Genomic DNA, 15,397 nt, shown 5'->3' on the forward strand with positions numbered 1-15,397 from the left:
CCCTTCCTAATCTTTCTATTATCGTTGCCATACAGTTTATTCTACTTGTAATTACCACATTTCATTGTTACTATTTTCCAATGAGCAGTCAGTTACCTTGTTAAAGAGATTAAAAATGAGGGAAAACATCTTTTATGTTCATATATATACAGTTGCCGGTACTCTTCTTTTCTTTCTGTAGATCCAGATTCTTATTTGGTATCATTTTTTTTTATACCTAAAGAACTTCCTTTAGCATTTCTTTTTTTTATTTTTTATTTTTTTAAATTTTATTTTATTTTTAAACTTTACAATGTTGTATTAGTTTTGCCAAACATCAAAATGAATCCACCACAGATATACCCATGCTCCCCATCCTGAACCCTCCTCCCTCCCCCCTCCCCATACCCTCCCTCTGGGTCGTCCCAGTGCACCAGCCCCAAGCATCCAGTATTGTGCATCGAACCTGGACTGGCGACTCATTTCATGAAGCAACTGACAAACAACTAATCTCAAAAATATACAAGCAACTCCTACAGCTCAATTCCAGAAAAATAAATGAACCAATCAAAAAATGGGCCAAAGAACTAAATAGACATTTCTCCAAAGAAGACATACAGATGGCTAACAAACACATGAAAAGATGCTCAACATCACTCATTATCAGAGAAATGCAAATCAAAACCACTATGAGGTACCATTTCACGCCAGTCAGAATGGCTGCGATCCAAAAGTCTACAAGCAATAAATGCTGGAGAGGGTGTGGAGAAAAGGGAACCCTCTTACACTGTTGGTGGGAGTGCAAACTAGTACAGCCACTATGGAGAACAGTGTGGAGATTCCTTAAAAAACTGGAAATAGAACTGCCTTATGATCCAGCAATCCCACTGCTGGGCATACACACTGAGGAAACCAGAAGGGAAAGAGACACGTGTACCCCAGTGTTCATCGCAGCACTGTTTATAATAGCATTTCTTATAGTTGCAGGTCTGATTTTTTTCCCCTTATTTATTTCCATTTGCGAAAGATAGTATGACTGGATTTAGAGTTTTAATTATTTTATTTTTAAAATATTTTTGTAGTTTTTTAATTGAATTATAACCGATTTATAATGTTGCTTTAGTTTCAGGTGTGCAGCATAGGGATTCAGTTATATGTACATACGTATCTATTTTTTAGATTCTTTCCCTTATAGGTTATTATAAAATATTAAATATAATTGCCTGTGTTATACAGTGGGTCCTTGTTGTTTATCTACTTTACATATATTAGTGTCAGATCAGATCAGATCAGATCAGTCGCTCAGTCGTGTCCAACTGTTTGCGACCCCATGAATCACAGCACACCAGGCCTCCCTGTCCATCACCAACTCCCGGAGTTCACTGAGACCCACGTCCATCGAGTAGGTGATGCCATCCAGCCATCTCATCCTCTGTCATCCCCTTCTCCTCCTGCCCCCAATCCCTCCCAGCATCAGAGTCTTTTCCAATGAGTCAACTCTTCCCATGAGGTGGCCAAAGTACTGGAGTTTCAGCCTTAGCATCATTCCTTCCAAAGAAATCCCAGGGCTGATCTCCTTCAGAATGGACTGGTTGGATCTCCTTGCAGTCCAAGGGACTCTCAAGAGTCTTCTCCAACACCACAGTTCAAAAGCATCAATTCTTCGGCACTCAGCCTTCTTCACAGTCCAACTCTCACATCCATACACGACCACAGGAAAAACCATAGCCTTGACTAGCCGGACGTTTGTTGGAAAAGTAATGTCTCTGCTTTTGAATATGCTGTCTAGGTTGGTCATAACTTTCCTTCCAAGGAGTAAGCGTCTTTTAATTTCATGGCTGCAGTCACCATCTGCAGTGATTTTGGAGCCCAGAAAAATAGTCTTATGCTGTTTCCACTGTTTCCCCATCTATTTCCCATGAAGTGGTGGGACTGGATGCCATGATCTTCGTTTTCTGAATGTTGAGCTTTAAGCCAACTTTTTCACTCTCCACTCACTTTCATTAAGAGGTGTATTATTAGTGTATATATGTGTATATATTAGTGTATATATGTTAATCTCAAACTCATAATTTATCCCTCCTTCCTTTTTCCCTCTGGTAACCATAAGTTTGTTTTATATGTCGTGGGTCTATTTCTATTTTGTATATAAGTTTATTTGTATCCTTTTTTTTGTTTGTTTTTTAGATTCCACATGTAAGTGATATCATATGGTATTTGTCATTGTCTGGCTTACTTCACTTAGTATGATCATCTCTAAGGCCTTCCATGTTGCTGCAAATGGCATTATTTCATTTTTTTAATGTTTATTTATTTATTTGGCTGTACAGGGTCTAAGTTGCATGTGGGATCTAGTTCCCGGAGCAAGGATTGAACTTGGGCTCAGGAGCATGGAGTCTTAGCCATCGGACCACACCACAGGAAGTCCCTCATTCTTTTTTATAGCTGAGTAATATCCCAATAAATATAATTTATATCAATTGCATTATGATATCTTCTTTATCCATTCATCTAGGGCAGCCCTGAGAGTTTTAGATTGACATTCTCCTCTAACTTTGTTCTGTTGCCTGCTAGGTCTGTTGTTATTCTTATTTCTGTTCACCTGGACTTAATTTTTCCTCTCCTCCGGCTGTTCCTGCCATTGGTTTTCAACAATTTTATTATGATACTGTGCCTTGGTGGTGTTTTCTTTGAGTTAGTTGAGCTTTTAGAACTTGATTTTATGGTTTTCATCCAATTTGGAAAAATTCTGGCCGTTTCTTCAAATATTATTTCTGCCTCACCCCCTTTTTCTGGGACTCCAATTTATATGTGTGTTAAACTGCTTAATATTGTCCATACTCCATTTATTTATTTACAACCTTCTACCCAGTCTGGTTTTCATGGATATTTTTTTTTGCTCTGTCTCGAACTTCACTGATTTTTTTTTTCTTCTGTGGCAGCTAAGTAGTTTTTATCCCATACAGTGTATTTTTCCTATAGCACTTATTTTTATATTCAGAAGTTCCACATGAGTGTAGTTTAGTTTGCTCTTTTATACATCTCCCATTTCTCTCCTTATGATATTCATGTTTCCCTTCATATCTTGAACGTATTTATGATGTTTACAACTGCTGTTGTAAGATTCTTATTGGCAAAATATATCATCTCTGTCCTTCCTAGGTCTGTTTCTATTGATTAGGTTTTGGTTTTTTTTTCTGGTTATTGGTCATATTTGCCTACTATTTTGAATGTCCAGTACTGATTAGATGAATGACATTGTGAATTTCATATTGTTAGGTGCTGTTTTTTTTTTATTTTTTCGAGAGTATTAAACTTGGCTTGCAGTTTGTTAAGTTTGGAATCACTTTAATACATTTGAGGCTTGTTCTTAAAATGTATTAGGGCAGATCTAGGGCAGTGCTTAATCTATGGCTAATTTAGCTGCATAATAAGGGGACTGTCCAGGGCTTCTCAGGTGGCACCAATGGTAAAGAAGCAGCCTGCCGATGCAGGAGGCACAAGAGACGTGGGTTCAATCCCTGGGTTAGGAAGATCCCCTGGAGGAGGGCATGGCAACGCACTCCAGTATTCTTGCCTGGAAAATTCCATGGACAGAGTTGCTGACTGAAGCGACGTAGCATATACACACGCATACAAGGGGACTGTCCAGTTTCTTGTGCATTGAGGTTGGTCTCTCCATTCTGGTTGAGGGGGCCCGGGTGACTTCCCCAGCTGGGTAACCCTAGGAGTTATCATCCTGCTGCATGTTAATGATTCTTCCCCCATTCCTGTGGAATTTGGTCATACGTATTGGGCTTCCCAGGTGGCTCAGTGGTGAAGAATTCACCTGTCAAGGCAGGAGATGTAGGTTTGATCCCTGGTCAGGAAGATCCCCTGGAGAAGGAAATTGGATCCCACTCCAGTATTCTTGACAGGGAAATCCCATGGACAGAAAAGCCTGTCAGGCTACAGGCCATGGGGTCGCAAAGGAGTCAGACACAACTTATCGTCTAAACAGAAATAGGCAGATTAGTTTCATCAAAGACTCCAGGGAACCCCCTACAATCTCAAGAGCTCTCTCTTTCTGACACGTCCTATGCCTTAGTACTTTTCCCTGTAAATTCTAGCTGTCTCTGCCTGAGTTTTCATCTCTGTCTCTTAAAGGTGACCACTGTGCTTGTTCAGTTCCCTGCCTCCAGGCAGTAAGCAGGGCAGTCAGAGAGTGCACCACATTTCCTGCTTTTTCTGGGCTCACACCCCGGGTTGCCTGTTTGAAAGCAGTTGTATCGTGATCACTAGTTGTTTGCAGCTGGAGAGCAGTTCCTATGGTAGGGCATCCCTAATGGGCAGAAGTGAAAGTCCCCTCCCCATAGATTTTGATGCATAAATCTGTTCATTCTTTGACTTGTGAGCTTAAAGTGCATATCTCTAAAAATACATATGAAATTCTGATTAGGTGTGCTTTTTATTATGTTATGCATTTTCACGTTTCTCCAGGGTACACAGCCACTTTTCTAGTGGCTGCAAAATATTCCTTGAATGCCCATCCCAGAGTCTTCTAGCTGGCTGACTGTGAATATGTAGAAGTTGGAGAAGTCTCTTTTCTAGGTATGGAAATTATGGCCTTGACCTCTAAGGTCTGGCATCTTAAATTGAGAAGAAAGGAAGAACAGTGTCTGGCAATGCTGAACAGAGGCCGCTGACCCACTGATAGTCTCAGGTTGTGGATTCTACCTGTCAGATGATGTCTCAAGGAAGTACACCCACAACAACAATATAAGAGCACAGAAAAACAATATTAGAATATTGGGCAAACAGGTCCATAGCAGAATAGTCATACTGGAAATGGCACAGCCCTGAAACTCAGGACCTAGGGTGTAGTTAACAATTGGTAAAGTATGGTGCAGTAAAAGATGGTGTGGTCATTTCTGATGGCAAATATGTAACTCAGATAATTTCTACTCAGAAACACCTCTACAAAAATGTCAAGAATTGACCGTGCATAGGAGAGTATGGCGTGTGCCCATTACTTAAAACTGAATACCAATGTAAACGTACAGGTTAATAAAAATTAGGGGAATTCATGGAGGACACACCCAGGACAGCTCTGCTGCTGGTTTTCTGTGTGATCCCGAGCAAATCCTTTCCTGCGTGTGCTCTTCAGTTTCACCTTCTGCATGTAACGAGGGGCTGCGAATTGTATACTTGATGTCACACAGGGCTTTGCTTTTGTTGTGTTCATCTAATTAAGTTTCTAGTAAATACACTAAAAAGACACACTTCAAAGAAGCAAGAGTGTGAGATGCTTTCTGCCTCTTGGGGTGTAACGGGCACCCCCTGCCCAGTCTCAGAACTTTGTGCTTGTGGGTGTTGGGGAGCCTCCCATCCAGACTCAGAACACAGCGCTTCCCATTCCCCGAGTGCTTACTCCATGCTGGGCACTCTGCCCACTGCTCTTTCCCTATGTTATCTCTTATTAGTCCTTCTAACAATTGTGGGATTATCTTCATTCTTCCAAGTGATGAAAATGGTGCTTTGCAGGCATCAGATAGTTGTCTAAGGAGCCAGAATTTGAACCCAGGCCCGAGTCCCAGAGACCAGTCTCGTCTTCACTTGCGTGCTCTAGTTCTCTCCTTGTTAGCTGACAGGCCTCTGGCACTTCAAGGAAATACACTGTCCCCTTTGTGCCCACAGCGGACAACGAAAACAACATTGCCTCCAACCAGTCCCGATCGCCCCCTGCTGTTGTGGAGGAGAAGTGGAAGGCCCAAGCCCAGAGGAACAGCGCCAACAACAGTAGGTCTTTCCCAGGCGGACGCCGCGGACTGGAGGAAGTCTGCTCCAGCCCTCCCGCTGCTTCTCTGCCCCCCTCCCCACCCCCGTACCTCCCATGGTGATGCAAGACCACACATAACGGTTTACCAAGCACTTTCACACCTGAGACCTAGTTGATGGGAATTCCGACCTCACAGGATGGAAGAGGAGGCCTGGGGAGACCTGATCTCTTTGTGATCAGAGAACATAAATTCATGACAGAATCAGAATTAGAATTCACCCTGCACAATTTCTCTGGTCTGCTTTTTCCTGACACTGTGGCCTCAGGTATCTTATTCACTAACGCCTTCTGTATCAGAGGCTGTTTCTGTTTTGAGGAACTGGTTAGACTAGTTAGCTTCAGAGGTCGAGGTGAATGGCACATGCAGCAAATATTTGCACACATACCACTACCCTCTGTTCCCCTGCCCATGGCAGGCATTTCTAGTCAATCACAGAACTTCATGGCATGGCAGGCATTTCTAGTCAATCACAGAACTTCATTCCCGGGAGACTGTCACATGTTAAAGACTTGCCGCCACCATCGGTTTGCACACAAGATGAAATCACTTCATAATTCCTAATACTAGATGCTTGAGTATTAGGCTGCTGCCAGACCAAGAAGCCTAGAATGCCAGGATTAATCACGCCTCTCTTTGTGTCCCCCCACCCCCCAGCCACGACCAGTGGTTTGACACCCAACAGCATGATCCCCGAGAAGGAGCGGCAGAACATCGCAGAGCGGCTGCTGCGGGTCATGTGCGCCGACCTGGGTGCTCTGAGCGTGGTGAACGGGAAGGAGTTCCTGAAGCTGGCCCAGACGCTGGTGGACAGCGGCGCCCGCTACGGGGCCTTCTCGGTCACCGAGATCCTGGGCAACTTCAACACGCTGGCGCTGAAGCACCTGCCGCGCATGTACAACCAGGTGAAGGTGAAGGTGACGTGCGCCTTGGGCAGCAACGCCTGCCTGGGCATCGGCGTGACCTGCCACTCGCAGAGCGTCGGCCCCGACTCTTGCTACATCCTCACGGCCTACCAGGCCGAGGGCAACCACATCAAGAGCTACGTGCTAGGCGTGAAGGGTGCGGACATCCGCGACAGCGGCGACCTGGTGCACCACTGGGTGCAGAACGTGCTGTCGGAGTTCGTGATGTCGGAGATCAGGACCGTGTACGTGACGGACTGCCGGGTGAGCGCCTCCGCCTTCTCCAAGGCCGGCATGTGCCTGCGCTGCTCAGCCTGTGCCTTGAACTCGGTGGTGCAGAGCGTGCTGAGCAAGCGGACGCTGCAGGCCCGCAGCATGCACGAGGTCATCGAGCTGCTCAACGTGTGCGAGGACCTGGCGGGCTCCACCGGCCTCGCCAAGGAGACCTTTGGCTCGCTGGAGGAGACCTCACCGCCGCCCTGCTGGAACTCGGTCACGGACTCGCTGCTGCTGGTGCACGAGCGCTACGAGCAGATCTGCGAGTTCTACAGCCGGGCCAAGAAGATGAACCTCATCCAGAGCCTCAACAAGCACCTGCTCAGCAACCTGGCCGCCATCCTGACGCCGGTGAAGCAGGCGGTCATCGAGCTGAGCAACGAGAGCCAGCCCACCCTGCAGCTGGTGCTCCCCACCTACGTCAGGCTGGAGAAGCTGTTCACGGCCAAGGCCAACGACGCAGGCACCGTGAGCAAGCTGTGCCACCTCTTCCTGGAGGCGCTCAAGGAGAACTTCAAGGTGCACCCAGCGCACAAGGTGGCCATGATCCTGGACCCGCAGCAAAAGCTGCGGCCCGTCCCCCCCTACCAGCACGAGGAGATCATCGGCAAGGTGTGCGAGCTCATCAATGAGGTCAAGGAGTCCTGGACTGAGGAGGCCGACTTCGAGCCTGCAGCCAAGAAGCCCCGCTCCGCCCCCGGAGAAAACCCTGCCACCCAGGAGGACGACCGGCTCGGGAAGAACGAAGTGTACGATTACCTGCAGGAGCCCCTCTTCCAGGCCACCCCCGATCTCTTCCAGTACTGGTCGTGCGTGACCCAAAAGCACACGAAACTCGCCAGGCTCGCCTTCTGGCTCCTCGCGGTGCCGGCCGTGGGGGCCAGGAGCGGGTGTGTAAATATGTGTGAACAAGCACTTCTCATCAAAAGGAGGCGACTGCTCAGTCCAGAAGATATGAACAAACTCATGTTTCTGAAATCCAACATGCTTTAAGACTTCCAGATTGAAAAAAAAATACGAAAGAGAAAAAGAAAAGAGAACGTTCAAAGAGGAAGGAAAAAAACCCACACAACACTGTCACAAACAAAGAAGAGGAATTTAAGTTCTAAACACTGTGGACCTCATTATAAATGCCCCCTGGAAACTTAAGTGCTTTTTTTCAGTGTGAGTGTGCATGTGTGTGCACGGGCAGCTCTGTGCTCATCTGCGTGGCTGCCGAAGTGTTGCACACACGTGCACACACATACTCCCCTGGTGCATGCATGCATGCCCCCTTGGGGGCACGTGTGCATTAAACTGGGCGTGTCAGGAAAGCTGAGTGTTTGGGAAAGAGGGAAGACGCTTCACTTCCTTTTCTCAGTGAGGGGGCTTTAAAAGACTCCATTTTCAGGTGTGCAGATTGTACAAACTGATGTTGTGAAATGTTCAGGCAGCTGAGATCTGAAGTGACTTGACGCTCTCTGTCCTTCACCCTGTGGTCCCCCTACTGCCCGTCACCCCTGCCCCTAGTCTTCCTGACCCTATCACACCCCACTCCTCCCCAGCTGCCCTGCCATGGATTCTCCAAACTGCATCAGATGGACAGCTTCTGCACTGGACTTTGTTCTCGTTCACCTTCAGGGCATTGAGCTGCTGCCTTTATGATACCCCTGGGTGTCAGGGGGCAGCCGCCTTAGAAACACACCTATCTATCTCCCCAAATCAGGAAAGGAGACTTTTAAGAATATAAAGCTGACCTTTTGCTTTTTAATATAAGAGAGAAAAAAAAAGACATTTTCAAAGAAGTATAAGATAACTGTCTCCACTCCTTAATAATTTTTTCCTAACATTTTAGCAGTTTTTGCCTTTTTTTTTTTTTTTTCAAATTTGATTTAGACTCTGCTAGGAGGCACTGAATGTCTATAACTTATATTTTGGAGGTTTTTTTTGTGGTTTTTTTTTTTTTTTTTTTTTTGATTGCCCTTTTTGTTCCTCGAGTCACACTGTAAACTAGCTCATCTCAGTGGTGTATTCAGTATCCTGAGGTTTTTATCAACCTTCCCTGTACAGTCCAGTTTTCCTGTATTTGAAACAGCCAAGACCGTGAACTTGGCTGTGCTGTTTGGAGACCAGGAGAGGTGTTAGAGTCACAGGTCTCGCAGACGTGGGATTTGGTGGAAGCCACAGAGAAACGTGGCTTAGGAGTGCTGACTGTAAGTGGAAGACCGCCCTCCTGGCTCGCTGCGTCTGGTCCTGCGAATGTCTGATTTCTGTACCCAGAGTGCATTACACTACTTGCCGCGTCACTGACCCTTCGGCTCAGCAGGGAATCCTGAGTTGATCCATGTTCGCATCCATCACACCTCAGACCCACAACCTCCTCTTCCTCCCCAGGACCCCTGAGATTCTAGGGGTTCCACTGCCCACGGCCCTGGGGGTCCCCCACATGAGCCTCAGCCCTCCTTCCAGGACGGTGGTTGAGCACGGTGCCTTGCGGGCCAAATGACGGATGTTTGAGGGTGGAATGGCATTAGGCCACATTCAACTTGATGCTGTGAAAGATGGTTTTAGGCTTTTCTTCCTCTGTGAGCGGTTTAGGTTCCACACACTTAGCCTAAATGCCAACAGGGTGACCCTTTCCCCTCTCAAGAGGTGGTTTTGTTAGGATCAGTGCTCAGCCTCCCACCCCACCTCTCAGTGAATATGTACTGGTGATCCAGTATCCCCTCGGTGCCCACCATCGCGGGGGCACCATTTGCAAAGGCACATTCTACCATCCTGGGGGGCTGACCAAGTCCACCACATCCCTCCTTAGTAATAAAACATTGTTCAACTGCGAGATACCTCGATTTCAAAAAGCACTGTACAACAGCCCTCTCCCCCCTCCCCGGTCCATGGCAGTAACGTTGGGGAAGTTAATTTAAAAACTCAAGGCTTAGGATCATGGACCAGAACACTGTCCCAGGTGCCAAGCCTGCTCAATTTGCCTCATGAGAACTAACCCTCCGCATCTTGGACACACTGAAATGCATCCCAGAGGGTCGTTTCCACGTTCACTGCAGCAAGCCATGGTCTCAGGAACCATCATGCCATTTCCTCTCCTGGAGAAGTTCTGGGCACTTACTCCACATTTCCAAGGGGTGTCACACCATCAGAAGAGCCTCTTACCTGCACTGGACAGTCACCGCGTGTCACATTCTATAGTATATGGGAGCATTGACAGGCTATTTGATGAGACTTTGGGAGACCTTCCAGAAGGCGGCTGCAGGCTTGCTGGTGGGTGAGATGCCTACAACCAAAGGCCTCCAGCCTTGCTGCCGGGGAGACCTGGCACTCTGAGCCACACAGGAGGGTGGAAGCTGCCTGTGTTGTGTAGTTGGTAGGAGTCAAGCCTCGGAGCCCATCCTCTCTCTGCTTTTGAGCGGGGAGCTGTGCTGGTCTTGCCTCATTTTAGGGGCCACTCCACAAGTCGGCATTTCACTGTGTTGCAAAGCCATCAGGACCAAGCCCAAGTATCAGCGTCCTCCTCCTTGGAACTCGGGGATGTCTGCCCTCCAGCATGAAATTTCTAGGAAGTCTTACTAAATTCCAGGCATCTACTTAAACGTGTCACCTCCTGTTCTGTCCCTCCTTTCCACCTCAGTTCGATCCTTAGGGCTTGGCTTACTCTGCAGAGATGATGTGAGTGCCACTCGGTTTCTGAAGGCTGTCTCCTGGGACTGCCTCATCCAGATAACAGGCGTAAGGTCGCAGGTAGTCATTTCTCTCTTCCAGTCTTTCGTCCTTCAGACACTCTTGTTGCCAGTAGGAAGGGCTGTACCAAGGTGCCCCTCCTCTGTCTGCTTTCTCACGCAGGCAGCTCGCCTACTGCAGATCCCCTTGCAGTGAACAGCTTAATAAAACCCAAAGATCTCACAGGCCTAGCCACTGGCCCCTTGTCTCCAGCAATATCCACCCTATCCAAATTCTAGCTCAGCCAAAGGATTGAGGTCGGCTCTTCCAGCTCATCTCCTGGTGCCTGCCCTGACATGGACCTTCAGAAAGTTTCTGTCTTCTGCCTCCCTGTTCTGTGGCACTGACCACTATGGGACTCTACAGCTCAAGGCAGTCAATTGCCTGCTGACTTGGACACAGTTTGCCAGAAGTGTGTGATTCCCAGGACATAAGGGGCCTTGCTGCTGACATGCATGGACCCCAGCAAGGAGGCGGAGAAAACACACGTCCACTCTGCAGGGTTTTCCTGCCTCCTCTGAGGTCAGTCAGCTTCGCCACCATAGCCCAAGCCAAGGACCATAGCCTTATGGGTGGTGCCACAGATGTGGAGTAACCAAGGGGTCTCTGCTCCAAGAGCAGGCGTGCCATCCCAGTTGTCATGAATGGATGCCTGGACTTGTGCCAACATGGTTCTTCTTCCCTCTGCCCAGGTCCACCAGCCAGGCCTCCCTCCAGATGGTAGCTAGAGACCAGGAAACAGGGGCCATCAGATGAAGCTCCTTATGGCTACTCTTCATTTCAGGGTTCACGGCATAGAAAACCACCTACTGTGCCTGTGAGTGAGGACACTGCCATCACCCTGCCTGGCAGCTTCATGGTTAACATCCAGGCTTTGGCTCTTGGCTGGAAAAAGGGTGCTGTGGTTTCCTGGTGAGGAGAGAGCAGTCCAATGATGCAGTTGAGAGGCTCTGCGTCTCCTGATTTTTGGGAAGGACTGTCTCGGACATCAGCTCTGTAGGCTGGTGAGCCTCCTGTCCTTCAGCTTGCTCTCTTCTCTCCTGTACTTTCAAGAAACACCAGAGAAAAACTCTGCAAGGCATGTTTTCCACCGTGAAGCTGACTCTCTGCCCTTAGGGGTCACCCAGGCTTGTGCTTTAACTTGGACTAAACTCTTTGGAAAGTGGGAGCCCAAAGAGCTGTTGGGGATGCCTCAGGCACTCTGGGAGGCCACAGCTTCACAGGGAAAGTTTGGAACGAACCTGGGATGCCGATGGAGAAGGGAGGTCCCGTGAGGAATGACCCACAAGGGGACAGTACTGGGATGTTGCCATGACGACAGGTGTGCTGGCAAAGATGGAGTGAGGAGCATCCAGGGCACAGCTGGAAGTCTCCTCCTGCCCGCATGGAGCTGGGCAAGTTCATAGCTCTGCCCTTGCCTGGGGAGCAGTGGTAGCACCTCTGTGCCTGGGATGTACCTAGAGGAGGGCTTCTAGAAAGGCCACTGCTTAGATGAAACCAAGAGGTAAGGAAGGCTCAGGCTGTCCCCTGGAGACAGCAGGTGGGGAGGGGGGCTCCTGTCTGGGCCCCACCGGCCCCGCCTCTGCCCACTCGTCACTGTGGCTAATGTTTGCTAGGCCAGTTATGGTGAACCAATGAGACAGTGTTTTCCCTCTTGAGTTTCCCCTCCCACTTCTCCCTTCTCTGGGTTTTTGGGAGGATCTTGTTGTAGTTGTTTCCCTTCCTCTCTCGTTTGGGTTTGAGGATCGTAGTCCGTGGAGCCCCACCGTTCTCTAGAGGGGCCCTGTGGTTCTGTGCAAAGAGGCACCTGCTCCCGCTTTGATGACGGTGAAGGGCATCGGGTTGCTATTGTGTATTCATGGCCCCACCGCTGCCACCACCATGGGCGTTGCTTTAAAGATTCGACTCCGGTACCGAGAAGGATGTGCTAGGTCTTCAGTTGGGTGTCAGCATCAGGACCCACCAAGGCCTCCCGACCCACATGTCCCACCAGGCACCTTCGACTCTTCGAACCAAAGTTCCTTTTAGGGGCACAGCCCAGCCTTGTCCGCAACCTCAGGGGCCTGGGATCCCTATGGCGCTTCCTGAAGTCCAGGTTGGCAGAGACCATGGAGTCTGAGGCCAACCGGAAGGGGGGCTCTTCCCACAACCCAGGTGCCAGCCGGTCCCCGCCTAGGACCCTTCCCTCCCACCCAAACGGGGTCCCAGATCGGGTAGCCAGGTTCCAAAGCAGTGAGCAAGCTCGTGGACTGGCACAGGGCTGGAACTCGCCAGCCAGGAGACAGAGGGCCCCATGGGGCTGCAAGCTCCCAGACCCACTGGACAGCGTGTCCAGGGCCATTCAGATTCCAAGCATCAGGAGGTCATTTTGTACAACCACCTGAAGCAGAGATATTTTTTAAAGAGCATAAATTATTTTCAGTTGTTCTCTGATGACCCTATCTTTTTTCCCCCCATAACTTCATGTTGGTGATTCTTTCACATCAGGTAAATCTTATGAAAGCCTTGGTGCCCCCTCCCTCCCAGGCCCCACTCAGTAACCACGTGTGTGCACCCCCATCCTTTCTCAGTAGTTAAAGACGTTCTAGGCAATACCATGGGCACATCTGACTGTGTCTCTCTCTTCGAGTGCAAGAAACTCAAGTCATCTTAAAAAAATACAAAAAAAAAAAATTTACAAAAAAAAGAAACACACAAAAAAATATCTTTTTTAGGCCAGAGTTTTCTACAGGTATTAATGAATATTTTTCTTAATCCTTATAAGTTTTATGTGTTTAATATTTCTTAATACCGGTAGCATTAATTTATACTTTTGTAGCAACACAATATTTTTATAAACAGCCAGTGCTTGGCTCAAGTCTCCACAAGGGGTTTGTGCAGGGTTTTCTTGGGACCCTGTGTACCATGTACTGTATTTAAAAAAAAAAAGTTACCTAGTGTCACCCTTGCTGTGTTAATTAACAAAAGACGTTGTTTGCGATCTCCTGTGTCGTTGGTGTGGATCCAACAGCTCTGCAAGGAGTCACGTTGCATGGGGGTTGAGTTGATGGTTCTTGTGATTTGTAAACCCCCGAGACCAAACTTGAGGGTTTATTTAGGGTTTTCTGTTTGTCCTTTGGGTTTTCGGTTTCATTTTGGTTTGGGTACCGTTTCTCCATTTATAGCCAAATCAGTTTTGTGGTGTTTAAAACTTTTACTGATGTCAAATGGAGGAAAGGAACAGAAAAAAAAAATTTTTTTACAAAAGTAATAAAATTTAAAACTGAGCTGTTTAAATGTTGCTGTTTTTACCTGTCTGTTCTTGTCCAAAAGTGGGACATTCCCAGGGTGAAGAGGAAGGGTCCACTTGGTTCCTTAAATCGCCAAAAGCCCCAGCCCAGAATTCAACACCCCCTACCCTCCTCCCCTGAATTCTTGCAACATTATTTCCCAGTTGGTTGATGCCAAGGCAAAAAGACATCCTTTTAATGGTTAGAGAGAATCAGTTGCTTAAATAAATGATTTCATGTCAGTGTTGTATTTATGGTTTTACAATAAAACGACCTTTAGGAAGATGGCAGTGCGTGGCGTTATTTCTTGGGCTTGGGGTTGGGCCGTGTCATCCAGGCAGGAGCAGGGCACTGGAGAGTAGAGATGGACAGAGGCAGACGTCGCCTGGGGGTGATGGAGCTGGAGTCCATCCCGAGGGGACATCGGATGAGGTCAGGGTGACCCTGGACACCAGAGCCGGGTCAGTGATAGCTGACGAATGAGACCCAAGAGCACGTGGCCCCCGGGGCCTTGCTCTTGAGCGCTGGCCCAGGGGAGGAAGGGTGGCCCAGGCCCCAAGGAGCACACCCAGGTTTGCCTGGACTGGCGTCATTTATGTGATGTCATGGGTTGTGTGTACCATCCGTTTTCTGAGGAAGGGTGCCCGTGGCTTTTCCCAAGTTCCAGATGGCATCTGTGACTCTGAAGAATCAGTGGGAGCTGTCAGAGACACATTCAAACCCCGTGTCTGGACACACTGTCTCCAGTGCAGTCCAGAGTGGAAAGCCTGCCTGGGGAGGGAAGGCACTCTCCACCCCAGGAGAGGTGCAGACAGAGCCCAGACACTACACTGGGGGCCTGCCAGGCAGCCAGGCCAGCTCCCATGGGTGCCCTCCTTTCTCTGTCCTTCTGAAGCTCTGAGCAGCGCCCTGATGCGGCAGCCCACCCAGGCTTCCCAGTGGCTTTCTCGCAGCACCCCCTTTCCTAAACCTCCCTCCCCACTCGCTGACTGCTGAAACGCTGCCATGCTCCGAGCCAGCTCTCCACTCCTCCAGGACGGGTGACTGTCCTCCCCTACCTGCCCAGAGTTAGCGCAGCCATCTCCTAGGTGAAGCACACGCCCACGATCCCCTTGCCCTGTGGTCACTTGCAGGCCTTGAGCTCCTTCGCCCCCAGCACTGGCCTCCTGGAGGATGTGTGTGGAGTTCGAAGTGTCTGCAGAAGGGTGTCTGGCCCTGCCAAATTTCCCAGGTGGCCATCACTCTAGCCAGGTTAAGAATCAGAGTCCTTCACGAGGGCCCAGCCAGGGTGGACTCGCCCTGAGCCTCACGCTGCAGACAGGCTCATCGACGCTCGGCTTGGATAGTCGGACTGAAGGCAAGTCTGAGACAGTAGTGCCGCCAGAAGGCAGCTGTGGCCTGAGCCGGGAGCAGGGAAGGAGGGGTGACCGCTTCTCCTGAA

General features: G+C 48.8%; 1 protein-coding gene across 13 annotated transcripts in view; it reads left to right on the plus strand.

Moving 5' to 3' along the window:
* The window catches only part of ZNF618 (zinc finger protein 618), a 204,576-nt gene extending 190,335 nt beyond the window's left edge, over window positions 1-14,241 (plus strand). For all 13 annotated transcript variants that reach the window (XM_061426596.1, XM_061426607.1, XM_061426609.1 and 10 more), the window contains 2 exons: window positions 5,656-5,757; window positions 6,453-14,241. In XM_061426596.1, the coding sequence (XP_061282580.1) occupies window positions 5,656-5,757; window positions 6,453-7,969 (1,619 nt within the window). In that variant the 3' untranslated portion in view covers window positions 7,970-14,241. The remainder of the gene's footprint in view (window positions 1-5,655; window positions 5,758-6,452) is intronic.
* Window positions 14,242-15,397: the final 1,156 nt, after the last annotated feature.

This window comes from Bos javanicus, chromosome 8, assembly GCF_032452875.1.
Source record: "Bos javanicus breed banteng chromosome 8, ARS-OSU_banteng_1.0, whole genome shotgun sequence".
In the NCBI taxonomy this organism is placed as follows: Eukaryota; Metazoa; Chordata; class Mammalia; order Artiodactyla; family Bovidae; genus Bos; species Bos javanicus.